Consider the following 27,936-nt stretch of genomic DNA (forward strand, 5'->3'; position numbering starts at 1 on the left):
AAGGGCTAATAGTCCATAATGATTTTGGCACCTTTGACATATCTTCTTTAAAAAATGGGACTGGTGTGCCAGCGGGTGCCTCAAGTGCCATTGCAATTTTCTGTGCCACTTGTTTGTGAGCCACTGTTAGCCACATTTCTACACTCATCATGAACACCATTTCATTTTCCTCCTTTTCTTCTGAAAACAACTCTTCATCTGACACCTGGGTCAGCCTACATCCTTCTGCTAGTGCTATCACCGCCCTCCATGCTCTCCCTTCTTTATCTTGGGCGTGCACAGCAACATAATCAGCTGTTGCAATAATGCTCTCAATGTCCACTGCAATGACCTTCCCTTCCAGTTCATTAGCTGGTGTTTCTGGTCGGAATAGATAGGCTGCTGGTCTCCTCCATATTTTCCCTCCTATCCCTGGCATCCATGCAAATGCCATGTCTGTTCCGTACTGGAATAGCTCGCCGTCTACCGGCTCCGCCCTGATCGCTATCTGTCCACAGTATGCTTGCAAAATCTGTCGTGCTGCAAGCATGTTAATCCCTGGAGTAGAGCAAATTATGCCATCCTCTGTAAAGGAGATCGTCATATTTAATCTGTTCATTATGTCCCTCCCCAGTATGTTTACTGGTGAGGCACTATAATACAAAAGTGGTACTGACAGATCGTAATCTCCAATAGATAGCGGAACGTTATCAGTAAATGGAACCAACCCTTTAGCCCCAGAAAACCCTTGTGTGTTCATGGCTTCGCCTGACATCTTAAACTTACCTTCCCTTATGCAAGACCGGGTTGCCCCGGTGTCAACAAGGAATGATAATTTTTTGTCACCTATCGTTACCTCTATGCGTGGCTCCTCCGCACTATTAGGTGTTACTGACAGGATGGGACACACCAAGGCCGTCTGTGGGCTGTCCTATTGGGGGTACAATGACTGGCCATTCCCTGTGTAAGGGTTGTGCCCCAACACCGTCACCCCACCCAATTGCGTTCGTTCAGGTTGTGGTGGTGGTTGTATTAACGCTGCACCAGTTACTTGTGGCAGGTATTGTTTTATTTGTTGTTGTGGTAGGGAATAGTGTTGGTCACTCCCTTGTGGTGACATCTGCTGTGGTTGTATGCCCTGCTGTTCTTGTGATGTCCTATGTTGTGCTTGTTCGTTCCATGCTGGTGTTCCTGGCCTGACCCTGCATGTACGTGACATGTGTCCTAATAGTCCGCAGCTCCAACACACGGGTGGTTCCCTGTTTTGCCATGGGAAGTTCCCTGTGTTGTCCTGGTATACTGGTTGCCCTGTCTGGTAGTTATTTCTGAGTCCCCCAGCCTGTTGTTGGGTATTATATCCGTATCCTCTTCCCCTCATAAACCCTCCTCTCCCTCTATTATAATTATAATACCCAGCTCCTTGCATTGGGTACCCTCCTCCCATGTTCTGTGCGTGTGATTGCAGAGGCAGCACTTGCTCTATTACCTCTTGTGGAGGCGCTATTTGAGCTGGATTTTGTGCAGCCACTACTTGCGTTGGGCTTTGGGCCATTGGTGTTGGCGCAGTTATTAGTGCCCCTTCCATGGTATATTTAGTAAGTTTTTTCTGTACTAATTTGGCCTCTTCTGTTTTCCTGTCCTCTTCCTTTTGTTTCATTTTTCCTTGCCATGTTCTACAGTGATGTACTATAGTCAGTTGTATTTCCGGCCATGGTTTTGCTTCCATCCCCACTACTTTCTTTAATTGTCTCTGAACTCCTTCTGGGAGCCCTTGTACTAGTATATGATAAAATATGGCTGGTGTTTTGTCCCATTGTTCTCTAGTTTCCATGCGCCACTTCTCTTGAATATCCTGGATATAATCAACAGGATCCTCGTTCTCACCCATCTTACGGGAAGTAATGGCTCCTATGTCTGATGTGTCTGGGTACTGCACTCTTAGTGCCTGCCATAGCGCATGTCTGCAGTTTGCAAATGGTGCTCCATCATGCGATGTGTTTGTTATTGTTACCCCATGGAATCCCGCTCTTTTCCAAATGTCATCCGCTCTATCCCCTAATATTGATATTAACAGGCCCTTAACATCTCCCACTGCTAGTTTCTGTCCTGCGGTGTGTTTTTCCATTTCATATATCCATTTACCCGCACCTCCACTTAATGATGGGAGCCTACATTTTATGTTTTCCTTATCCGTATGTTTCCAAGGTACATATTGTGGTCTAACCCCTCCTCTCTCCAGCAGTGGCATTACATTCTGTCTTGTGTCATCCTTTATGCTCCATGATGTTAACTCTTCACACCCCTCCTCTTCCCCCATTCCTTTTACTACTTCAAATCCTTCCTTACTACCTCTTCTCCTACCTCCCTCTTCTTCCTTTCCCCTTTTTTCATCCTTTCCTGTGTTCAATATTGGCACGTCTGTTTGCCTGTCTTGCCTGCGACTAGGGAGGTCCCTAAGCCGACATGCATAAGGTGTAACTTCGTCCATGAAGGGTGCGAGCTTTATTCTGTGCAGAGAGCGTGCAGTTGTTGAACATGTGGGGTGTGGCGTTAGAGAGCGTGATGGTGATGTGGGTGGCGTGTGTTGGTTGGTGAGCGTCGGTGGCGTGTGTTCGTTAGTTTGTGTTTCTCCCATTCTTTTCACTTCCTCCTTACTTCTCTCCAGCTCCTCCCATCTTCTACTCACCCATGGCGAATCTATGTTTGTTCTAGTGAGGTATAGCTTATCTAAGCTTTCCCTTTCACTCTTCCTTCCATCCTCACTACAAAAATCATTCATAAATTGCGCCCCCCACTCTGCCTTTTTTCCTTTTATTGTTACAGTTTTTAAGTCTATTAGGTCTCCCTCTTCCTTTCCGTTGTTACCACCTGTTCCCCTTAGTGCTGACGTTGTTGCTACCTCTCTATTTTTATATACTTCTCCCCATCTTTCACTCTCCCTCTTACTCTCCTCTCTCTCCCCTTCACTCCTCTCCTCCATCTCCCTACTATTTTCCTCTCTTTTCCTTTTTAATTCCTCCATTACTTCGTTGCTCATCTGTTCCAATATCCTTTCATCCTCTCTCCTCCTTTCCCATTTCACCCTTTCTCTTTCTACTATACTCTCTATTACCTTCCCCTCTTCATATTTTTTAGCTGTCTCTGATATTATCCTCCTCCTCCATATTTCCATTTCCTTTTCATTTTCTTCTTCTTCCTTCTTCTTCTCCCTCATCACTACTCTTGATACCCTTTCTGCTGCTGCTTTTACCCTTACAGCTTCCCTCTTTCTCTCCTCACTTTGCTCCCTTAATTTTTCCAATTCGTCCTTATCTTCTTTCCTTTTCCTCACTCTCTCTCTTTCCTCCCCCTCAAGTTGTTTTATCAGTTCATTCTGCTCATCCCTTAGTTTAGCTAATCTTTCCTCCAAAATCTCTTCCTTCTGCCGTAGCAGCTCCTCTCCCCTCATTTCACTCTCTCTTTCACTATCCTCGTTTGTTCTCTTTACCGCCTCCCTTTCCTCTCCAGTTAGTGATCCTCGTAATTTCAACAATATCTGTGCAGCTACCCACTCATCGTTTCCTATCTCTACAGTCTGCTCTTCTCTCCTCCCGTCCCCCATTGGTATCTTTCCATGAGCCACATATGGTGGAGGGCTGTATGCCGGGTTTGAGTATCCTTCAGCCGCCCTTAACTGTCCTTTTATTTCTCCTAATTCTCTTAAAGGGTACAACCCTCCCCCCTCTGTTTTCACTCCCGGTGTTAAGGGTATCTCATTGCTCGGTTCCTGTTTTATGTCAGCTAATTTATCAACCTTTCCTCCACCCAGTTTTTCATTCCCCATATTCTTTGTTCCTTCACTCTCCTTTTCCCCATCCGTTCCTTCTTTCTTAATCTCCTTTTCTTCCGGTGTTTCCCCCATAGTGAACATTCCATTTGGTCCTGGTCTAGACCCCTGGAACATCCTCCATAAGTTAAACACCTCCACATGGTTTGCCAACTTCTTCCCCTTGTATGTATTGTGCAGATGGTTTAATAGTGAATGTTGGGCATATGGGTCAAAGCTACCATTAGGCGGCCATGGTGTCAACATTTTGTTGTCCGTCCCCTGGGTCCACTCTATGCTGTACTTAATTAACTTCTCCCTATGTGGTGGCAGTGTGGTGCATATATGTTGTAGTGGGGTAGTGAGGGTATTCCCCCACCCTCCCAACCCTCTCCCGTATGACATACTAGCGCACCCTTTCTTACCCTTCCCCTTGCTACCAGTTTGCAACATACAACCTTTTATTGCTTACCTTGCCCCGCAAGTGTGGGGACTTACGACAATCCTTTGACAAATTATGCAATGATAATAATCACAAAAAAAAAAAAATTATAAAACAAATATATTTATGATGTTATATTATATTCCTTCCCCTACGGCCCCCTGCGGCCGAAGCGCACGCAGCCCCCTGCAGCTGCGTACCCCTTACGACGATCTTACACAGTCGTCCTTTTTCCCCGTTCTCCTCCCACCTTTACACTTGCCGTGGCCGGCGTTCTCCGTGCGCAGCCACGCCCCCTTCCCCTTCTCCTCTTTGATCCACTCGTTTATCGTTTATCTCCGTGTCCGCTCCTTTATCATGTTTCTCTTCCCCACCAATGTCAAACCCAAAGCTTCTTGTGTTCACGATATCTTACTAAATCCCTACTGGTGACGTCACCTATTTCTTCGAACTACTGGTATATTCGTGTTATGTTCTTTAAATTCAAAATACACTTGCAATCTACCCCGCTAACCCTACAGCTGTCTTCCTGTCTCTCCTGGAACAAGGTAATCTCATCAATACTATAACCGGACTGCGCACGCTGCGTCGCCTCGCGTGTGATACGCCCCTCAACAGGAGGGCTTAACCAGCCAATTATCTTCCGTTTTGGGCAACTACGTAACTAGCCACCGCCCACAGGGAAACGTCATCTACCTATCGAGTTTCTTGCTCGAACAATAGGGAACCTCATCTACCTATCGAGTTTCTTGCTCGAACAATAGGGAACCTCATCTACTCATTGAATAATAAATGTCAAATCGTAGGAAACCACACACACCCACCCTCACACGTAGTCGCGATTTAGGCCAATCAGTGTCTTTCGAGCGGCTGCATGTGATGTTTTCGTGCCCCGCCCCCCTCTTTCGCGTAACGTTAGCTTTTTGTTGCGAGCGTCTGCACGTGTTGTTCTCGTGCCCTGCCCCCCTCTTTCGCGTAACGTTAGCCGCCTTCTCTCGCACTCAATTCACTACCATTCATTCCATTATCATCACTCAATTAAACCTTCACCCCACCTTTTTACAATACCTCCCTCCTCCCTTATTTACTTCCGCCCCCTCCCTCACAATTTCGCATTGCTTGTTGTGCGTGTCATGCTCACCAAGTTCCCTCGATGCAGGGCCGCTCGACTGCGTGCACCCCTCCAAGCGGCTCGCCACCTCCCCTCGTCTGGACCACGTCTGGACACTCGCCGACCGCGGGCGGGATACTTCTCAACCGGCTCCCGAGGGCCAATATCCGGATTGCGCTGTCCGGTCCTCTCGCAGCTCCGCGATGGTCCTGTAGTCCTCAGAAGGGGGCAACGGCAGAGGGGGCCGCGCCGCCGGGCCTCCCCGCAACGGGAGTGCCTGGAAAAATAAAAAATAAAAGTCGATCTTAAACAGATCTCAGCAGTGCCTCCAACTTGTCGGGGGGGATTCTGCCGGGGTCGGCCGGGCCGTCCGCAGACCTCCGGGCAGGGAGGCCCCAACTCCTCCCGTGTATATATCTCGGATCGAGACAGAGTATGAGGCACACACAAGGAGCAAGGCAACTTCTGTCGTTTATTATGCAAACGGCAGGGATGGGTCAAGGAGCGTACGCGTTCGTCCTGACACACACACAATAGTGGGGCTCGCAGGCCCTTTTTACTACATTATGACGCGCTACTTGCGTCATTCCAAAAAGTTACCAAAAGAACCTATCGCCACTCTTGATTGGTTGCTCGAGTGGTGGGGTTAGTATAGTACGCCTATAGAGAATGATATTAGTGGTTAAGGTGTAGTCAGGTGGTATATCTGGGTTGTCCCTACAATTAGATACATAAGAATTGTTACATGAAGACCCCTGAGGATTGGCTAACGTTACTGACGTCTGAGATAAGAACCTCATGTTCTGATTGGTGCATCCGTGAGCTCCCCAGCCTGGGACCACCGTTGTTCCCAGCACACGGTGCACCTGTGGTTGCAACAGTGTTTCAATATGGGTACGTGCAGGCAATGTGAGGATTTATTCATAGGTGGGAGACTGACCGTTCCCACTGTAGCAGGTGTCCATTGAGCCTTTCAAGTGTGTCGGCCTGCGTCTCGTAGCGAGGTACCCAGACGCCTTTTCTCTCCTGGGTTTTGGCATCTCGTCAGGTTCGGCTTGGTCACGTGGGGAGGGACCGTGTTTGAGGCATAATTCTGCACAATTAATATTGTTTTTCCACTGTATGTCTGGTTTAATTTGCAGATATGATTTTAACATTGGTACGTGGAGTGCGAGGTTGCAACATCGTGCCTTTGAAGATTTGTTTCTTGACTGTGGGTTTGCAACAGTACGACCTTGGCTAGTTGCTCCACTGGGTTCTTTCTGCAGGCTCAGCAACCTGACTTTTGCTTTGTTAATGTCCACGGGAACTCTTGCTTGAGGCCTACTTGGGCCTGGTGCACGAGTAATCCATTTAGTGCATGGATGCTTTAGGTTATAGTGGCATACAGTTTCATGGCCAGTATCGTGTTTCCATTATATCTCTCATGATGGTAACGGGTTTCAAGAGAAGCGTGAGCAAGCGTTATAAATGAGCTCATGGTGCGTCTTGCGTTTCTGCATTCTGAAAGCCTATGTAAAAATAATAAAGATGCACGTCCGTGAATAAGCCTGTCGCCTACGTCAGAGCACTGAGTATGTTCTTCGTGTAGATTGGTGTGGAAATGTTCAGCGTGTATAATAGTTCAGCGGTGCTTCCCGTTATCTAGGTCGTCATGGCATCTCTAACGATGTGTAGATTTCAGTCTAGTTGGTCCGTGCCGCAGGTGTCGGCATGGCCAGTGCGGGCTGTTGGGCAGGCAGATGGACACATCCGTATGTTTCTGTACCAGGGTATTTGGTCATCTGGTAAATGGGCAAACTCTTCTCGTGGCGGGTGTCTGGGCCGCGACCCTCTAGGCCAAGCGCGAGAGGTGAAGGACGGGAGTCTGGTTTTCCATTCTCCCACTTCAGTCCCTAGTGGAATCAGCGCCCGTGTCACCCCATCCTGCCTAAAGCAGCCAGTGTTTGTAGCTCACGGACCAGACCGCAGCGTGCCTCCTTCTCTAGGACCGCCCTCGTAACTCCGCCTGCGACAGAAACATTCGTTAGTACAGAAAATTGCCACCACCATCCCTGAAAAACAATTTTGTTCAAAGACATTCATTTAGTGCCACCATCACCTTAATCCCCCTATCATACAAAAAAGACACCTCATTCTTCCCCAACAGCACCCCAAGCCCTTTTACCTTCCGGTGGACCAACCCTCGATCCTCACTTTACCTGTCGCAGTTCTCCGCAGCTTGGGTGGGAGGGTGGATGTCACTGCTGCCAGGGCTGGATGAGAGGACTTGCTCTCTCAGCCCTGGGCTATTTAAGCCCTCAGGGGTGCAGGCCGTTTCCGGCCGGACCCCCGAGGGCACCCTGACTGCGTCCTCCCTAGAGGAGGCGAGTCCCCGCAGGGGGCGGCCAGAGGGGCGGCCCGCTATGTGAGCTGCGCCTCTAGCGCCCCCTGCGTGGGCTGGCGCATCTGCTTAGCGGGGCTAACCCCTACTCCTTGGCCCCCAACATCACAATGGCAAAAAGCATAAACCTCCCCCGCTTGCATGCCCCAATGATGGAGTCAGAGACATTCTGAAAGTTGGAAACATATATAACAATTTATTTGGAAAAACATATGGTCGCATAATTTGGAGTCATCTTCTGAGGGCGGCCCCCCCATCCCTGCTCAGGTCTTATGAGTGCCTGGCACCAACCATGGTCCTTAGCCGGGTGGCTCCGCCAATCCCGCCTTACAAAAATCCCTTGTCCAAAAGCCTGTGAGCCATCTCACACCAATCCGTTCTTGCGAGAACGGCCCGCCCTGGATTCCACTGCCAGTTCAGTCATTCCTCCAGAGAGTATGGAGCGAATAAGGCCACTGCATCGGTTGTTGAGGAGTCCCAACCGTCCCTAGTGGAATCAGCGCCCGTGTCACCCCATCCTGCCTGAAGCAGCCAGTGTTTGTAGCTCACGGACCAGACCGCAGCGTGCCTCCTTCTCTAGGACCGCCCTCGTAACTCCGCCACGCTTTGGGGTGGCCCCCCCGCGACCCCAAATGCCCCCACACCAAATTCCCCCTCCTGCTAATCACACCAATCCCTATTTACACCCAGTTCTTGCCATCATTCCCCATAGTCCTAAATTGAAATGGCCCATCCCGTGTTCTGAAAGATGCACTCCATCTGCTGCAAAGTCTATTGGTTTTCCTTCACATAATTCCAGGTGTCTGACAAAAACCAGCCCTTCCTGCTTCATGCAGCGCTCCATGCTCTTGTTCACCCTCCTCCTAGACCTTTCCATTGCAGCGTTGGACTCTGCTCCCCGCCATACTTTCCTTGGGATCAGCTCAGACCAAGCTATTTCCGTTGTAGGCAGCATTCTCGCTAAGATCCTAATGCCCTCCTGCATTACTCTCAATAATCTGCCTCTTCCCAAGTCTGCAAGGTCATTCCCACCAAGGTGCACCACCAACAACCTCGGGGGGGCCCTCTTGGTGATCTGCCTGCGCAGCGCGGGGAGAAGTGAGTGCCAGCGCATGCCTGGGGTGCCTAGCCACACCAGCTCGGTGTCCCGAAAACCCAAATTGGCCCCCCGCACCGGCTTCGTGCGGGCGCATTTCTCCGCTCTGCTGATAAACGAGTGGCCAATTATCCAGACGGTACTCCCAGCTGCAATAAACAAAAATTGCAAAGTTGTTACAACCTTTTTCCTTCACTCCACCCCAGACCCCCCCCCCCCATTCTGTTGCCCCCTTGGGACCTGACCTATTCCACTGAAGGGGCTGGGTTGTCCTGCCCACCTGGGCGAATGTACAGTTTATACCTGTTGGATTGCCATCTGCCCAACCTCTGGATCTCTGAGCCGTGCATCCCCTCTTGAAATGCTGTGGTTGCTGCCCCTATCCGGAAGCCATGCGTGGACCATCCCTGCCCCTGACACCCTGCCTTTTTAAAAACCACGGCCAGTACCTTCCGGAATTGGAATATTGTCAGTGGGGACCCGTCCTTGTGTATTAAGAGGTACTTCCCCCCGGCTGGCCTCATTGTCATGTAGTGCGACAGTAGCCAAGTGGGGCAGCTGGACTGCTCCCCTGCCCTTCGTAATTTGATTGAGGCGCCTTTCCCGGCCTGATCGGTCTTTGATTTCCTGACCTTCACCATGAGGCCATCCTCTGTGAATGTGACATCCCCTGGAGCCAGTGCCCGCCCAGAGTCATCAGCTTTCCCTGTTGCCACCAATTCACTCACCCGGAGGGCCCCAAAAAATGCCAATGCAAATGCCGCCCTGAAGAGCCCGAGCTCAAAAACGTCAAAGCATACACCTTCCAGTTCCTTAAGTAACTTCCCCAGCACCTCAAAGTTAATGGGCTTACGTACATCCTTCCTGCACCCTTCGAGTTTTCCCCAACCTTTGACTGCTGCCCTTATTGAGAATTCCCTAGTTGGGTCCCCTTCTCCTTTTAGTTTGGAATGGAACGCTACAGCGGCTAAATGGCTTGTGACCCAGCTCCTGCTCTGCCCCTGGCTGTGTGCCCATAGCACGAACCGCTCTACCTGTGCTGTAAGACCCAAGTCTGTATGACCCTCCTCCTGAATCACTCTTACAAACTTACTGTAGCCTTTCTGATACCTGGACCGCACTCCTGGTGAGAGCGACTGCTCCCCAAGTTTCCAGAGCGTCGGGTCCACGACATCAGGTGCCACCACTCCTGCATGAACTCTGTGCCCTTCTGTTGTGCCCCTGGGTGGGCCTTCCGGAATCTCTCCCACTGAAAACGAGAAAGAGCGTCAGCAGCCACATTCACAATTCCTGGTACATGTCTCGCCCTAAATTCAATATTCTGGTACAAGCATACCTCCACAAGTTTCCTCAGCAGCCCGAGAACCACCGGGCATGAAGCGGACTGTAAGTTGATGGCCTGGACCACTGCTTTGTTGTCCGACCAAAAACGGACCCTCCTGTTGCACAACTCACCTGGCCACAACAGGAGGGCTATCACGATTGGGAACAGCTCTAGCGCCATAATGTTCCCCAACCTCCCTTTCTTTCTCCATTGTGTTGGCCACTTCTGCGCACACCAGTGTGTGCCCAAGATCACACCAAACCCTTCCTTTCCTGAGGCGTCTGAGTACATTTGCAACTCACTGCTGGTTACCCATGCGTCCCGCCAAAGGCTTACCCCGTTGAAGCCCTTCAGAAACCCCCGCCACATGACTAAGTCCTCCTTGAGTGCGGCGCTCAGCCTGATGTGGTGGTGTTTGTTAGTTACCCCCGCTGTGGCTCTTGCTAATCTCCTGGCAAACACCCGACCCGCTGGAACCACCCTGGCTGCAAAGTTGAGTTTCCCCAGCAGCTGCTGCACTTGCCCCAACGTTGTCTTTTCTTTGGCTAGAATACTGGAAATCAACTCCATCAGGCCTTCCACTTTTTCTGTCGGTAACCTGCATGTGCCTTTGCAAGTATCAATTTCTATACCTAGAAATGTGAGGACATGGACTGGGGTTTGTGTTTTCTCCTTGGCTAGGGGTATCCCCAATTCTTCCATTAGAACCTGAAAGGATGCTAATGCCGTACCGCAATCCTCAGTCCCCTCCTTACCAATAAACAAAAAATCATCCAGGTAATGCATCATTGCCCCCCTTGGTTCTTTTTCTTTTGCTGCCCATTCCAAAAAGGAGCTGAATTGTTCAAAGAAGGCACATGAAACAGCACACCCCATTGGCATGCATCTGTCAAAGAAAAATTGTCCTTCCCATTTGAATCCCAGCAAATGAAAACTATCGGGGTGGACTGGTAGGAGCCTGAAAGCGGACTCAATGTCGACCTTTGCCAACCATGCCCTTCTTCCCATCTGGCCCAGTAGCTCCATTGCCTTGTCAAAGGAAGCATATGTAACGGAGCAATAATCGGGGTCCAGCCAATCGTTCACAGAATCCCCATCTGGGTAAGACAGGTGGTGAATTAACCTGTACTTTCCTTCCTCTTTTTTAGGGACAACCCCCAATGGGGACACAATGAAGTTCGGGAGGGGAGCCACCCAAAATGGACCCGCTATTCTCCCCAATGCTCTTTCTTTGGCCAGTTTTTCGCTCACAATCCCCGGTAGCTTGTCTGCTGAAGGTAGGTTCCTAGCCCCTCGTGAAGTTAGGGGTCCTTCGTAAGGGATCCTAAACCCCTCCTTGAAGCCCTGTGAGATCAACCTTCCTTCGCCAATTTTGGGGTATTCCGTTAGCCATTGTTGTAATGTTGTGATCTTTATGGGTGAGGGTCCCTTCCCCCAGCTCCCCTCATTGGGTGCTTTTTCCTCGGCCCCTGCCCCGTGGTCCCCTGGACCCTTGATAGCATGAAGAGGCGGGGTGGGACCCTTTGCATTTTTCACAGGCGTGGGCAAATATACATTCCCTCCCGAAGCGGCAGTACCCTGCATTAAAACCCCTACACGTGCCCTTGGGTGTGTCGGCCCCTGAGGTGCCCCTGCCGCTCCCCCGTGCCCTCGGTCTGATCGCGCCGTCTTTCCCCCTGCCCCTCTGCCTGTTCCGAAAGGGCTGCCAAGCTTCCCTCTTGTCCTCGTTGAACCTACCCGACCCGGACTTGGTAGTATCCCTGATTGGCTCGCTGGACCTCTCCTGGCCACCCATGAATGCGAACCAACCCTCCGTGTCCTTCTGGGCCCAAGACATTGAGGGCAACTCCTCCATCTTATGCCTGAAACCCCTATCATAATCTATCCATCCCGTCGTCCCATATGTCTTATGTTCTGCTACTATGGTATCCCTGTAATTCCAAAGGTCCGTCCCTTGTTCTGGGAACTTTTCCATCATCACTGTAGCATACAGAGAGAAGGCTTTTGACCAGTTATCAATGGTCTCCTCCGGCCTGTACCTTTTTTGCCTCTTTTTCTCCTCCTCTTTTGATACATTAACATCTGGGCCCTCATTTTCAGATGTCAGCATAGAAAATATGTCAAAGTAATCCCTCGCCCATATCCGTTCCTTTACCTGTTTATGAATGTACCAAGACAACGTGCTTCTCCCTGTCAGTACTGGGGCTATTGTTACCAATGGCACCCCACCGCTTACAGTGGATGTCCCCGCACCCAAGGAGGTCACTGCTAGTCCCTCTGGTGGTGCCACCCTATTGGACCCTAAGGAACCCACGGGCAACCCCTCTGGTGGTATCACCCTTGCTGCTTGCGGTATCCCATTGCCTGGTGCCACTATCCCGCTGACCTGCCCTGGGAGTCCTACCTGTGCCCCTGCGACTGCAGCCGGCCCTGCTGGTTGCCCCCAGACAGCGAGTGGGCCCACCCCGTTCACCACTTGAGGCGCCCCTGGTACCTGTCCTAACCGGAGCATCATCTGGTCCATGAATCTAGTCAATTCCAATTTTGCCCACTCCATGGTCTGCCCGCTTACCATGGGCTGTGCCACCTCCTGGGCGGATGTCCCCGTGTTTGCTACCGTTCCCCCAGACCCAGTGTTTACCAATGCTGCTGGCTGAACCCCTTGGCTTGCCCCGTGTGCCTGGTCGGTAACTGTGCTTGGGGAAATATCTGTTGTGAGCAGCGGAATAGATACATTTGGAGATGCATTTCCTACAGTGTTATGCTCCTTACCTTTCTGCTTCCTGGGCGCGCGCTTTCTCTTGGTGGGAGTGGGTGTCACTACCTCTGGCCCTGTTGGAGGTACCCCTGTGTCTGGTGATCCCGTTGGTGCCGATCCTTCCAGAGACTGCTCCACCATTCTTTTCGCCCATTCCGCACCTTTATTCCTGACCCTTTCCTGGAACCATGCCACCATCTGAGCCTCCTCTTGGCTCCCATAGGACCTTCCACTGTCGGAAGTGCCTTCCCCACTGTCGAACAGACTTGGTGATCCCAGGCTGGACATGTTGCTCCTGCGTAAGAAAACAAACAAAATAGTGCAACAGGAGTCTGTTGATTAATGTAATGTTGACCAGTTGTGTATCTTTAAAACCTTTTATGGAGTCCCCGGTTACTGCTACCCCTGTTTTAATTCCAGTGCCGTGGCCCTTCGCAAATGACAGTTTCCCACCCGGCCCCTGGTCGCATTACCTGTGGCAGTCAAATGGCAGCCTCCTTGCAGTTGCTAGCCACTTCACACCCCCAGTCGGCCCCCTTCCTTACCACAGATCTTTTCCTTTTTCCTTCTAACAAACCACCTCTGTTGCCGTACTTCGAAGCTATTCGCTGTGATCTGCAAACATACACATAATTTGTTAATATAGTCCTACGGGCTAAAACCATACGCGTGCCCCATACTCCTTGTACATTGCATGCACATATTGGCGCAGTACCCCACGGACGTCCCAAAAAAAGGGGGGGGGGTGTAATTCGTGTACCGTGTAGGTCTACTATTTTATTTCTGTGTACAATGAACTATGCTTTATAATGCACAAACCGTTCAACACTTGTGTACTTAATTTCCTCTTCTTTAGCAAGATAATATGCGGTAAAACTAATCCTACTTCTTTTCAATTAAACCTTGCTTGCACACCCATCCGTAAATACTTGTGTGTAGGCTCGTTGTAAATACCTTTCATTCCACAAGCGAAACTGACCCTTTTCACTCCACTGTAATGTGTCCGCCCGTGGCTTACCCCAGCTGTTTTTTCAGGGCCGTTTCTTTAAAATTAGCTCGCAGCATGTATTACTAAAAAACATTAATGCTTTCCTCAGCTTTACGAGACCTCTTAGCTCGCAGCATGTATTAATAAACACATTAATGCTTTCTTCAGCTTTACGAGACCTCTTTGATTGCTATCTGCTTTCTGCAATCGCTGCGAACTTAACAGAAATTCTACCGCCCTTTCCTGTGCACACTACATATATTAATAAAAGACATTAATGCCTTCCTCCGCTTGACGAGACCTTGTAGCTCGATCTCAACGGCCCGCCCTGGAAACGTTGCCCTTGCACTCCTGATGAGTGAAGAGCTGACCGTCACGCCAGCATACGGCTTCGCCGTAGATAGTCAGGGAAAGAAGACGGTGCCCCGGCTCTCGTGGTGCACTTCCCCTTGCCTTGTAATTCAATTGCACAATGGAGTAATGCCTGCCAATCCGTTTGTATAAAACTTCCCGCAACGCCCCCCTCCTTGAAAAACAAAGGACCGAAAGTTCTTTTTAGCCGTCCACTGCACCCAAACCCTTCGAGCCTTGCTCCCATATGAATGCACATATGAATGCACAAATTCGCAACTTGCCATAAGAAACTCCTTTCATGACACAACAACTTCAACATAACCAGCTCGCTTGTGACCCGACGGCGTCCACCCTGAACGCGCGGCAAACAAAAGGGAACCCCGTGCCATTCCGATGGTGCAAATAAGATGGCCTCTCGGCGGCCATTCCCTGCGTGTGCCTGATTGCTACCAAGCGCCACCTCATCGCGCTTTTTTATATAAATTAGAGTTACAAAAAACCGGCATGCACCCATCGCTCCGATCGCTGCCTCCTAGCCATCATGTGTACACAAATTACTTAAAATCCAAAAATCACATTTTTTTCGCTCGGACACAGGCCCACCCGAAGCCCCGTAAAATAACCGACAACCGACCGTGCGCCATGCGTGCCGGTAAATAACATCCCTCGATGCCCTCTAGGCGCCGAGGAGGAAATGCCGTGAGTAGCCAGACGGCGTGATTTTCCAGGTCGCCCACGTGGGGTGATGTCGGGGATACCCCCCTTCCTGCCCGCACCCCACCGGTCTCCGGACCGCAGCAAGGACACGCGCCACTGCGCTGCCCATCGACTCAACGCTTTACCCATGCCGCCACGGCATTAAGCGGAGGAACATGCCACGGTCCCCGGCAAACAGCAAGGACAAGCGCCACCGCGCTGTCCATTGTATCCACCCTTTACCTCAAATCTCCTGTTCCGTATCTCCTCGAAATCTGACTCCTCCAAAGTGTCTCACCGCTGCACTGCCGATGATGTCATGTCACTGCTGCCAGGGCTGGATGAGAGGACTTGCTCTCTCAGCCCTGGGCTATTTAAGCCCTCAGGGGTGCAGGCCGTTTCCGGCCGGACCCCCGAGGGCACCCTGACTGCGTCCTCCCTAGAGGAGGCGAGTCCCCGCAGGGGGCGGCCAGAGGGGCGGCCCGCTATGTGAGCTGCGCCTCTAGCGCCCCCTGCGTGGGCTGGCGCATCTGCTTTGCCGGTGTTGGGGACCGGCAAACGCTGGCACAAATTAAGCACTGCCCTGGCCCCAGATTCCAGTGCACCTTTCATGTGATGTATTTATAGGAATTGTATGAGGAGAGAGTGAGGAGGAGAGAGAAGGGGAGATGGGGGAGAGAGAGAGAGAGAGAGAGAGAGAAAGAGAGGGGGCATGGGTGTGTGAGAGAGAGAGCGAGAGAAAGAGAGAGAGAGAGAGTGAGAGACTCTGTGAGCGTGTTTACATTTACAAAATATACATTATGGGCCTAATATTTAGTACATATAACATACAATGAAAGATTGATATTTAGAACAGTCAGTGCAGAGAAACATATAAACTCATAGTGAAATTCCAACCATAAAAAAATACAGAGAAAGAGAAAGACAGACACTTTCCAATTTTGGTATCCATCATGCACACCCCCACTGTGTTGGCAGTTAAATATCAAGTGAAGTTATTCAAAATCCCAGAATATATTGCGATTTTTATTCATATATAACCCATGAAACAGGATCACTTAAAGGCTCCAAGGTGATCGCTAAACCTAATAGAGGAACAGCCTCTCTCCCTTTTTTACTTCCACTGTGCACCTGTGTTCCATAGCCAATCAGGACCAACAGCGGCATTGAGGGAAGACCCTGAGTCCCTCAACCAACCTTCGTCACTGTGAGGCTCCATCATGCCTGAGGTAGAGTATTACCACCACCACAAGGCCTCACTGCTGAGCACAGAGAGCAGAAGCACAGTAATGAAGCAGACCACACAGCCACGACCAAGAAGCTGCTGGAGAGCCCCAGTTGCAGCATGGACACCTCTCGCCTGGTAGATTAATCAACAAAAGTGCCAACTAGGGAGATGCCATTGGTTACCCTAGAAGTGACCTGTTCGCAAGGCACTGGCTTGGTGGGAAGAACTTTCAGAGAGGGGCAATGTGCCCGGGCTTGCAGTGCAAAAGTCCGAGATTTTGTCTGTGGTGATGTGACGTGTAAAAGGGTTATCACCCATTGACTGGCTGAGTATACATCTGCTCTAAGATGATTTTATTGGCTGCCTGCATAGCATCCGTGCCTCGACATCCTGCCTTGGCGGATGTGGACCCAGTTGCCATGGCTTGGCCTGCGTGCTGCTTGGTCTCCGAATGATTAGAAGGGTCTTGGTGTTGCCAAGTTACCAACTTGTAAATGCTTGTGTCCACCTTTGTTTATGGATACTATAGTTGCTATGGGACCACATGCTGAAAGAAGCTGTGGCCGATTGTAAATGAGACAACATTTAGAGCTCAGGAGGTAAGAAGCTTGGAACTCCTCACCTCCTGAGCTCAGAATCGAACCCGCCTTCCTCTCCTTCAGAATCAAGGTAAAAAGTTGGCTCTTCTCTCAGCTGCTCTAATATCCTATTATCCGCTATTGCCCACTGCCACCCGTGAATGCCTAAAAATTGCCCTCCCTCATCAGGACATTCGCCTAGATCTGTAACACTAGTCAAAAGCCCTGGAGACCTCTCACCTGTTGAAGTTATGCATCCTGATCTGTAACACTGGACAGCTAACCATATCCTCGATTGCAATGTATTTCTTATCTGTTCATGTACAGCAGCCTTACATGTCAGCACTGCTCTGTACAGCTTTTACAGCTTTTGTAAGCCCTGTTTGTCATTACTGTTAATATGCATTTCTATGTTGTAACTACCTCTGTATTGTTAAGTAACAGCGCTCAGATACCCTTAGGTTTGGCGCGCTATATAAGCAAATAAACTAAAACTAAACACTGACTGCCTATGCAAAGATGTTACGCCATGCTCTATGCTGCATTATTCTCTGACTGCTTTGTGTGTTTGGGCTGTGAAACTGCTGTAACGAAATGCTGGGTGTTAGGGGTGGGGCAAATCTGCAACTTCTATCAGTTCTGTTGAACATTCTTTCAAGGGAGTAGCAAATAGGCACTATCAAAGTAACTTTGCACAGTTTCTGCACCCCTGCCTGTCTGTGACTCTTCCTTGTCTTTTTGCATGTCTGACTGCCTTGTGTGTGAATACTGATTTTTCCATACATAAGTTCTCTGGGACTGACACACTTTTCCAAAATGTAAGAAATCGCAGAAGCTGACCACTGAGATCATCTCCCGTTTTTCCATCAGATCCTGGTCCTGCCGCCTCCTGTCAACCGGAATCTGGAGCAGCATGAACGGTATAAATCCCATCATGACCACATGGTCTGCAAGTGCCTGTCACTTAGCGTGTCGTACGCTGCTACCATCGGGGGGCTCAGCACGATCATCGGGACCTCCACCAGTCTCATCTTCCTGGAGCACTTCAACACGTAAGAGATGATAGAATACAGCATGAGAATGGGTCTTCTGAATTATTAGGGCAAGGGCAGAGCGTCTGGCCAAGCCGGTGGCCCGAGCGGAGGTGGAATCCAACAGTAACAGCCCACCTTCTTGCAGCTTCCCGGGATGCCTCCCAAGGTGTCTGCCTTATTTCTCCCCAATTCGGTCAGCACCAAATGACCCTTTCCCATTTGCCCATCAACCCAACCACTACTTGCGTGCCACTCCCGCCACCACCCACCCACTTCCTTCCCTCGCGTACCCTTTCTCCAGTGCATCTGCCATGCACTCCATCTTCATGGACACCACAGAAACAGGAACTATGGCCCTTGACTGTTCTCCTTAACTGCCATATTAGTTTGTAGTTTTTTTTAAAGGAAAATTGGGCAAGCACAAATGTCTCTGTGGCAATTTTATTTTAAAAAAAATACTATTATCAGCCTGGACAGAGCCCCAGGGTGCTAATAGCTGACGTCCCTATGCCCTGGCAAAACCCTCACACTACATGTTGCGGGCTGGCAGGCAGTTACAGGCACTGTCTGGCCAACAAAGCAGTGTTTATTGCTATAATATATGTCAAGTTCATGTCTTTTTGGAAATATATTTCCATAAGACAATTATAAAACAAAGCAAGGGTTGTCTCAATGTTTGCTTTCATAGTGATATCCTTTATCCGACTTGTGTAGCTAGAGTCCTTTCGAACTGCATATACATACTTTGCACTTGTCGCTGTGCTCTGTTCCCGATCGCTGACTCCAGTGAATTCGAGGATTGTCTTGATGCAACAGCCTTGCGCTGTGTTTTACATTTAACCCACATGTACTAGCGGACTTGACATGTTCCAGCCATGCGCTGTGTTCATACTCAACACACCCATTTTACTGATTGTGAATCACAAAGTCCCATACTGATCTTGTTCCCAATTTGTGCACCCATCCTAATGTTGCATTATACCTATTTATACATGCATATTTGATGTAGCCCATTGTGCACCCATCGTAATGTTGCATTTTATCTATGTGTACATGCATATTTAATGTAGTCCCCCGCACCATGAGGTGAGGCTTTCCCATTGTGCACCCATCCATATGTTGCATTTTACCAATTTGTACATGCATATTTGATGTAGCCCCCCCACATTATGAGGTGAGGATTTCCCATTGTGCACCCATCCGAATGTTGCATTTTACCTATGTGTACATGCATATTTGATGTAGCCCCTCGCACCATGAGGTGAGGCTTTCTCATTGTGCACCCATCCTAATGTTGCATTTTACCTATTTGTACATGCATATTTGATGTAGCCCCCCCACACCATGAGGTGAGGATTTCCCATTGTGCACCCATCCTAATGTTGCATTTTACCTATGTGTACATGCATATTTGATGAAGCCCCCCGCACCATGAGGTGGGGCTTTCCCATTGTGCACCCATCCTAATGTTGCATTTTCCTATTTGTACATGCATATTTGATGTCGCCCCCGGCACCGTGAGATGAGGCTTTCCCATTGTGCACCCATCCTAATGTTGCATTTTACCTATTTGTACCTGTATATTGATGTCGCCCCTGCTCCATGGAGGTGAGGATTTCCCATTGTGCACCCATCCTAATGTTGCATTTTACCTATGTGTACCTGCATATTGATGTCGCCCCTGCACCATGAGGGGAGGATTTCTCATTGTGCACCCATCCTAATGTTGCATTTTACCTATTTGTACATGCATATTTGATGTAGCCCCCCGCACCATGAGGTGAGGCTTTCCCGTTGTGCACCCATCCTAATGTTGCATTTTACCTATTTGTACATGTATATTTGATGTCGCCCCCGGCACCATGAGGTGAGGCTTTCCCATTGTGCACCCATTGATGTCGTCCCTGCACCATGAGGTGAGGATTTCCCATTGTGCACCCATCCTAATGTTGCATTTTACCTATTTGTACCTGCATATTGCTGTCGCCCCTGCACCATAAGGTGAGGCTTTCCCATTGTGCACCCATCCTAATGTTGCATCTTACCTATTTGTCCCTGCATATTTGATGTAGCCCCCGCACCATGGGGCGTGGCTCTCCCAAAGCCTGCTTCCTTTAACTTGATAATTTGCACTTATTGTAACTAGCACTGTGATACCTCAGGGTCTTGGGCGCTGCTATCAATGCTACAGTAACTAAATAATTAAATAAATAGCATTAGGGCGTTCCGCACTGATGGGCACTTCCGCCCACCTCCCAATTCTCTTGTAATTATTCTTACTGCACTTGCACGATCCGAATATCACAAGGCCTAGTAGGACCGTTTTTTTTTTTGTTTGTTATTCTTCTCCTTGTGTCCCACCACGCCCCCGTCTTGCTGCACCTTGAAACACCATTTCTTGTATAGGCGAATTATAAATAACCAATACATAATAAATAACCAATAAATAAAAATATTCAGAAACATTACACTCCCACAAATAAATATTCTTTCGTACTTTGATCACATGCTGGAAATATAATAGTATAGTCCAACCCCCCCAGCACCCCCCCCGTTATTGATAGTCCAATACAAAACAAAGAACACAGTGCTGGTGAGCTACGATAAATACCTCAATCTCAACCTCAATCTCATAAAATCATGATCGTAGTTCGAGTTGAGACAGTGAACTCAGTGCAATAATATTATCTTTCGACAGAACACATGCAAAGCAGAGCAAGTAGTAGGATCATAGACAGACCTTACACTTCCACAGCTAAATACTGGTTCCTAATTTTAATCGCTTGCTGGGGCTATGATCAAAATGACTAGGATGACTAATGGAGATCCGGCACCTAACAAAAAACAAATGTTTGTCTCCACTGGTAAAAACCGCGATCTCGTAGAAGCATAGTCAGTGTTCTTGTTGCGACAGCTGTGTAAGTGGGACTAAAAACCATGAAAGGAAGACAATCCTCACAGCTAGCAGAATTAGCAGGGCAGTCTTTCGTTGTTGTTGCACCCCTCAGGCGACTACTCTCATTATGGGTTGTCTTTTTGCTGTGTCCTTTGGCCAAAATAAATATACTTGTCCAGGATTATTGAAAAGAATCATGTGCTTACAGTTCATTGATGTTAATAGTTCCTTATTTTCACGTGTGTCAGACATGTAACACCTTAGAAGAGATTTAAAATAGATATAGCCGGACGATTCAACAGAGTCGGACAAATAAAGCGATTGTGTGCGTGGATATGCGTCAACATCTTGTCGATGTTTTTCAACCATGGGATTTGATGTGCATCATTTGTGCATGAAATACCTGTAATGAAAACTTAAGTTGGATCTGCTTTTGGATTTGACCAAATACACAAGCAATGATGGAGCGGTTCCAAGGCTAGGTCATCTTCCAGGTACCGCATGTCAGTTTCAAGGTCTGCCGCATAATTGGGAGACGAGCTCGAGATTCTTTCATACCGGGCTGGCCAGAACCTTTGCATGTGCACACATCACCAGGGTAACCAGCGGGCCTGTGGAGGTCATCTTACGTTCTGTGCCTCGTTTCTCTGTGAGGAGCAAAATAACCTCCGCATTCTGATGACCATATTATGTTTGTCTTTTATAACCCACCTGCGTACTGTTCAGCCAGTACCAGTGCAAGATAGCTGCTCTTGAATTCTATGGCACATTGAATACTGTTGCTAAAAGTCCTATAAAGCCTCTGTTCTCTTGAGCCAGAAAATTGATTTACTTGTGGAACTGGCAATTGTTTGCATTGCTATTCTGTCCATGGAGTTATTGGAACAGCCTGGTACAATGTGTGTGCCATAGCTGAACCATCGGACTGTAGCTGGAGTGCTATATTGCCCATAAGGTTGTTGCAGGTAAGGGTGAGCCCTGACAAGTTGGTAAGAACTTTTGTAGATGGCTTTTTTATAGATATTATGTTACGATTTTCAGTAAGTGCCAGAAATCTACCATAATGAGAGATATTAGTGCAAAGTGGCATAAAATCAAATGTAGTGAGTGCTCTCATCAAACCTTTTCTTTAGTTTTCAAGCCCTCAGAGAAACAGATTGGAATCCTTTATAAGTTATGGAAGTTCCTGGACAATAGGCCGGCCATGCAGATTGCAGATTGCCATATAAAGTTATTCTTCCTTGAGCTGTGCCACTGGTGGATATTATGGTTGTGACGGGGAACCCTATTTTATGGTTTCATGTTGTTGCTTTGGGGGGTGAAATAATCTGTTCATTGCTATTAGAGAAGTAGAGTAATCTTTTGTTAAAGTCATGTTTGTATTGTGAGAGCAGTGGCAAGCATTTCAAACGTTCCATGCTTTGGAATAGTGTAAGCAAATACATCAGCTGTTTCTCCAATGAAATTCCGTCTTCTGTAGTTCACAGCCACATTGCTGATCACCTTGTGCAAGTCTTGCGTTCTGTAGTTCACAGCCACTGATCACCTTGTTCAAGTCGTGTGTTCTGTCGTTCACAGCCACATTGCTGATCACCTTGTTCAGGTCTTGTTTTCTGTAGTTCACAGCCACATTGCTGATTACCTTGTTCAAGTCTTGTGTATGGACTGATCCCGGAAATCTGCAGGTGTTGCTATCCATTAGTTGTCTCATTCCCTCTCCCACATCGTCTACCCTTTTCATGGCAAATCCTGCTCCCACTTTTTCTGATGATTTCAGGATAACATCCGGCTTCTTCTTCGTGCTGATAGATTTTATCCATCAGCGGTGATCAAGGCTTGAGCCTCATCCCTCCATCTTCTCGGGTTTAGTGTATAGTTGTGGGTTTGGTTTCTTCTTGGTCTGTGTGGACTTGTCACAGTAGGGCTGGTTTCACAGGGTCTTCGCTGTGAGGGGCCGCAGTTTGCAGTCGAAGGGGTTTGTAGCGGGGGTAGTGAGTCTTCTGATCAGAGGGTTCGGGTTCTGATCCAGTCCTTGGCAGAAGTTCTTACTCAGTTCGCTAGATGGTCGTCCAACATCTCGAAGGATAACATCCGTTCTTTGGATGAATAAATGTAGGCGTGGAGCCTTGGGGGAGTCAATGTGTGGGGTCCTGGTGTTGGGGAGCCGGTTATTCATCAAAGGGATCTTCAATGCAGATTGACTGATTAACATCTGTTTTATTGCAAAAGTATTAGCATCATATTTGTGGCGCTTGATGTCTTTTATCATGCTGGCGGCTGGATCCTGACTGGGTGCAGGTCTGATATTGAGGTTCGTTCTTAATTGTTTGATCTTTGCTGGTGATACATATCTTGCAGATAGGTAAATTTACGGAGTCCTGTATCTGACGGGTTTATATGTAATTAGTGAGCAATCCAGGGTTTGGGTGTTTCTAAACCCCCTCTTCTTTTGCATGTTGGGCATCTGAAACACATTCATTAACAGATGAATCTCTGAAAACCGAGGGGGAAGATAATGGATATGAAACCAAAGCATATCCCAGCTCAGCGTGACCAATTGTATTTAAAACGTTTCCTGGTTGTCTTCTGTTTTACTTCTGCCACCCACTATTGCAGGTGTTAGGCTTTACTATCATTACTAATCTTTCTTTGAAGTTTCACCTCTTTTATAGTTTGACTTTAAGCATCTACATTTTTGAAGGTTAGTGTTAATTGAAGTGGACAATAGGGCCATAGTAGACTTTTAAAATGTGCATGCAATGTAGCAGGAGGCTATTGAACAAATATTTAAGCACATGGCTTTATCGTAACCACCAATCACTTATCACAGATGTTAGAGGTTTGCAAAATGCTGCTTAATGATTTTCTCCTGGGTGAAGAGTACTTATGTAGATGTTGCTTTGTTGGTTGCTTCCGGCTTCAGTGTCAGAACCAAAAAATCATAGCTGACATGAAATGACGAACACACATTTTCAAGGAAGTAAGGGGTAACAAGAAGACATCAACGGGACATGGCAAAGAATTCTGGATGGACGTGGATTCAATAAATCCCAATAGGGTTGAGTGCAATTCCTTACTTGAAATCCCCATAACAGGGCCAGTGGTGTAACACAAAATGTGTGGGCCCCCCTGCGAGCCATTCTGATGCCCCCCCCCCCAACTCAGCAACAAAAACCACGGGTCGTGCCACACTCTGGCCCGTCCTATTTATTTATTTTATTTATTTATTACATTTGTTGTATGCACAAACCCAAGGGTATCACGGCATAGTTACAGGAGAATACTTAACTTTAAGGTTACATATGATATGAATAATTTATTTTAGTTGTTACAAATACAGACATTGCAACAGTTACATATATGATATTTACGTGGATAGTACATAGGACCACAGTGCGAAGTGTTTCTTAAAGAGCCAGGTTTTTAGTAGTTTCTTGAATTTGATCAGTATGGGTTCGTTGCTAATATTGGAAGGGAGAGAATTCCAAATTCTAGGAGCTGCAACCGTGAAACTAGAGTTACCTGTTCTTGCGTTGTTAAAATGTGGGACTTGTAGCTGTAGCTTTGTATTAGATCTAAGGCATCTGGTTGTACCTTTGCGGTTTAAACAGTTGTTGAGGTAGGAAGGCGCATTACCTGTGACACATTTATGAGTGACTGAGAGAGTTTTGTGGAGTATCCTGGCTTGGATGGGTAACCAATGTGCCTCTCTCCTATGGTGCGATATGTGGTCCCTTTTGTTTATGCCTAGGGCTGCTCTTATTGCTTTGTTCTGAAGAAATTGCATTTTTTGATGGGTTTTTTTAAGTGCCTAATATGAGTATATTACAGTAATCTAATTTAGTTCAAATAAGGGCTCCTGCTAGTGTGATGCAATGTTGTTGCGTGAGGAAGGGGCGACTTAATGTGATGAGTTTAGTGGTGTAGGCTGTGGTTGAGGCAAGGGCGCTGATATGTTTACACATGGTGAGACTTGAATCTAAATAAACTCCTAGGATTTTCACTTGATTTGTGATTGGGATGGGTGTTTTGTCGATGACTATGGAGGTGCATAGTGGGTGAAGCTTGGCTAATCGGCTAGGTGAGCCTACTTTGAGGATCTCAATTTTTTTTCCATTTAGACATAAACTGTTAGCTGCCATCCAATTTTGGATGCTGGCATATATTTTATTCACACATATTGTATCCTGTTCTAGGTTACCTGAGATGGGGATAAGTATTTGTGTGTCATCTGCAAAGTTTGTGTAGATTACTCCCATTGCGTCTAGTGCTGCAAAAAGCAGTTTACTATAGGCATTATATAGTGTAGGGGAGAGACAGGATCCTTCGGGGACACCCAGGGGGACTAAGATGGGGTCGGCTGCTGTGTCTCCTATGGCTACTGATCCAAGTAGTCGCTTCCTTGGAGAAATGAAAGTTGTTTGCAAGGGTTAGGCATAGTTTGTTATGGTGCACTAAATCAAACGCCGCAGATAGGTCAAGTAGGAGTAGTATACACAGGTGTCCTGATTCCCTAACTGCATCCATTTGATTTTTTAGATCCAGCAGCGCTGTTTCAGTGCTGTGGCCAGGGCAAAAGCCTGATTGTCTGTCACCTAATAGCTTGTTGTTTTCAAGGTGGGCTTGGACTTGAGTATAAGCAATTTTATCTATGATTTTTAGGAGGAAAGGGACCATGGTGATGGGTCCGTAGTTGGTGGGGATCGTGGCATCTATTGAGGGTTTTTTGAGGAGATTACTGCGGTTGGGTTTTTTGAGGAGATTACTGTGGTTGCACAATCTGCACAAATGTGCTGCTGCAGGGTTATGCCACACACTGCACTAGGAGAAAGATATAAATATGTGTTTTATTGCATTACACAGCACACGTTCTGAGAAAAATGTGCTAAATGTCCAGAGCGTTTTCAATTATTTTGTTCAGTAACACCAATCAAAAAATCCAATACATGCAAGTCATCAACAGTGCACAGGAAAATCAATGCCTTCATTAATATAATGCTTTGCTAATAAAAATGTAATGACACAGTGAAAACATGTCCAACTGGCTGCACAATGTAGACCAGTCTGACACGTAATAACATATTACAGTAAAGTATGCCAGGCCACATTTAGACATACCTAGCCTATTTGCACCAAAATGCCAGTCGAAGCAATAACACTTATCATGGTTATTTTATCACAGATGCCCGGAGAAATATACAATGCGGCAGTAAGAAATGGCTAGACTGGCAGCACCCAAATGCTAGCCTAGCAAGCTCGCCTAGCCTGGCCATGGATGACCATTAGGATTTATCGCACAATTCCCACCCCACTCCCCACACCTCCCCCCACACATCCCCTCTCCCTCCCACTCCCTGCCCCAACCCCCAAAATCAGCTACTCGGCCCAGAATTACCTCCATGTCCCTTTGCCTTGTCCCAGTGCTTGCGTATGAGGCTCCTTGCGTATGAGACTCCTACCTCATAGGTAAGTACTGGGATGAGGAAAAGTGGGACTAGGAGCAATGAAGTTTACAGGTAACTAAGCCAGTACTTGTGCATGAGTCACAATGCCTTATACACAAGTACTGGGATGAGGAAGAATAGGGCTATGAGTAATGAAGATTGACAAGAAGTAACCCAGGGATTAAACACAAGTAATCCCGCAACACCACTGAGCTGGCTGCCCCCCCCCCACAACCCCGAGATCCCGCACACCCCCTTAACATTTTGGGCTATGTTGTCTCAACCTGACTGACCTACAGAGCCGTTGCCGGACAGAACAGGACACAGATGTTAAACAGCACCTGGGTTTCACTTTCAACAAAGGCCCAGCAATTACTAATGTAAAGCATTTAATTGTTAGTACCTGCATGCATAATTCTTTAGGCAATTGAATCTTGATGTGTGTTTAGTACTTGAATTGCCAGGGAAGTTATTGGAAGGGTAGAGAGGGGACCGGAGATCGCTTATTCTCACAGCAGTCCATAAGAGGGTACTTTCAGACTTAATGGAGAGAGTTAACTGCTTGTAACATTGAAGCACACCCAGGCAGTCACCCATACATTCAAGTGGGCACACTTTCACAATACAGGCCCACCGAGGCAGCCACCCTTACGTTTAAGTGTGCACACTTTCACCATACAGGCACACACACCCAGGCAGCAACCCATACATTTAAGTGTGAACCCTTTCAATATACACTCACACAGGCAGCCACCTATACATTCAATTGTGCACCCTTTCACCATACACTCACACAGGCAGCCACCTATACATTTAAGTGTGCACCCTTTCATCATTCAGGCATATCCAGGCAGCCACCCATACATAAGTGTGCACCCTTTCACCATACACTGATTATGCACCCCCAGCCACGCATACATTTAGTTGTGCACCCTTTCACCGTACATTCACACAGTCAGCTACCTATACATTTAAGTGTACACCCCTTCACCATACACTCACACAGGCTGCCACCTATACATTTAAGTGTGCACCCTTTCACCATACACTCAACACACACACCCAGACACCCATACATTTAAGTGTGCTCCCTTTTACCATACACTCACACACATCATGGGGTTGAGGGGAGCCCTATTAGTTCCAAAAGAAATGGTTGCTTTTTGAAGTCACTCCGACTTCATAATGAAATTATTTCCATTAAGGACCGAACCTTAATGGAAATAATTTCTTTATGAAGGCAGAGTGACTTAAAAAATAAACTATTTATTTTTGAAGTCATAGAGCTCCCCACCCCATGACATTGAGACCTCCAGCCTAGAGGCTTCCATGTCATGGGGTTGAGTGGAGCCCTATTACTTTAAAAATAAACGGTTGCTTTTTGAAGTCATTCAGGGTTCAGGAAGAAATTCTTTCCATTAAGGACCGAACCTTAATGGAAATAATTTCTTTATGAAGGCAGAGTGTCTTAAAAAATAAACTATTTATTTTTGAAGTCATAAAGCTCCCCCAACCCATGACATTGAGACTCCAGCCTAGAGGCTTCCATGTCATGGGGATGGGGGTACCCTCAGGCTTAAAAAAAGAAATAGTTAATTTTTGTAGTCACTCTTCCTTCATAAAGAAATGATTACTGTTGCGCTGTTACAGAAATAATGTCTTTATGAAGGCAGAGTGACAAAAAAAAAAGTTTTTTGTAGTCCAAGGGGGCCCCCCTTCCAGGACATGTGGAGGCGGAGCCCCCCGCACCTCTGGGGGTTTGGGGCACCCCATTATGTCAGTGAACAGGGCTGATTGCAGTGCAGATTCCCCAAAAAGAC

The 27,936-nt window shown here is 47.7% G+C and overlaps 1 protein-coding gene across 4 annotated transcripts in view; it reads left to right on the forward strand.

Moving 5' to 3' along the window:
- The window catches only part of SLC13A4 (solute carrier family 13 member 4), a 344,476-nt gene that overhangs the window by 208,056 nt on the left and 108,484 nt on the right, over positions 1 to 27,936 (forward strand). For all 4 annotated transcript variants that reach the window (XM_069628767.1, XM_069628768.1, XM_069628769.1 and 1 more), the window contains one exon: positions 17,613 to 17,794. In XM_069628767.1, the coding sequence (XP_069484868.1) occupies positions 17,613 to 17,794 (182 nt within the window). The remainder of the gene's footprint in view (positions 1 to 17,612; positions 17,795 to 27,936) is intronic.

Source organism: Ambystoma mexicanum, chromosome 12, assembly GCF_040938575.1.
Source record: "Ambystoma mexicanum isolate Mex_15411 chromosome 12, UKY_AmexF1_1, whole genome shotgun sequence".
Classification (NCBI taxonomy): domain Eukaryota; kingdom Metazoa; phylum Chordata; class Amphibia; order Caudata; family Ambystomatidae; genus Ambystoma; species Ambystoma mexicanum.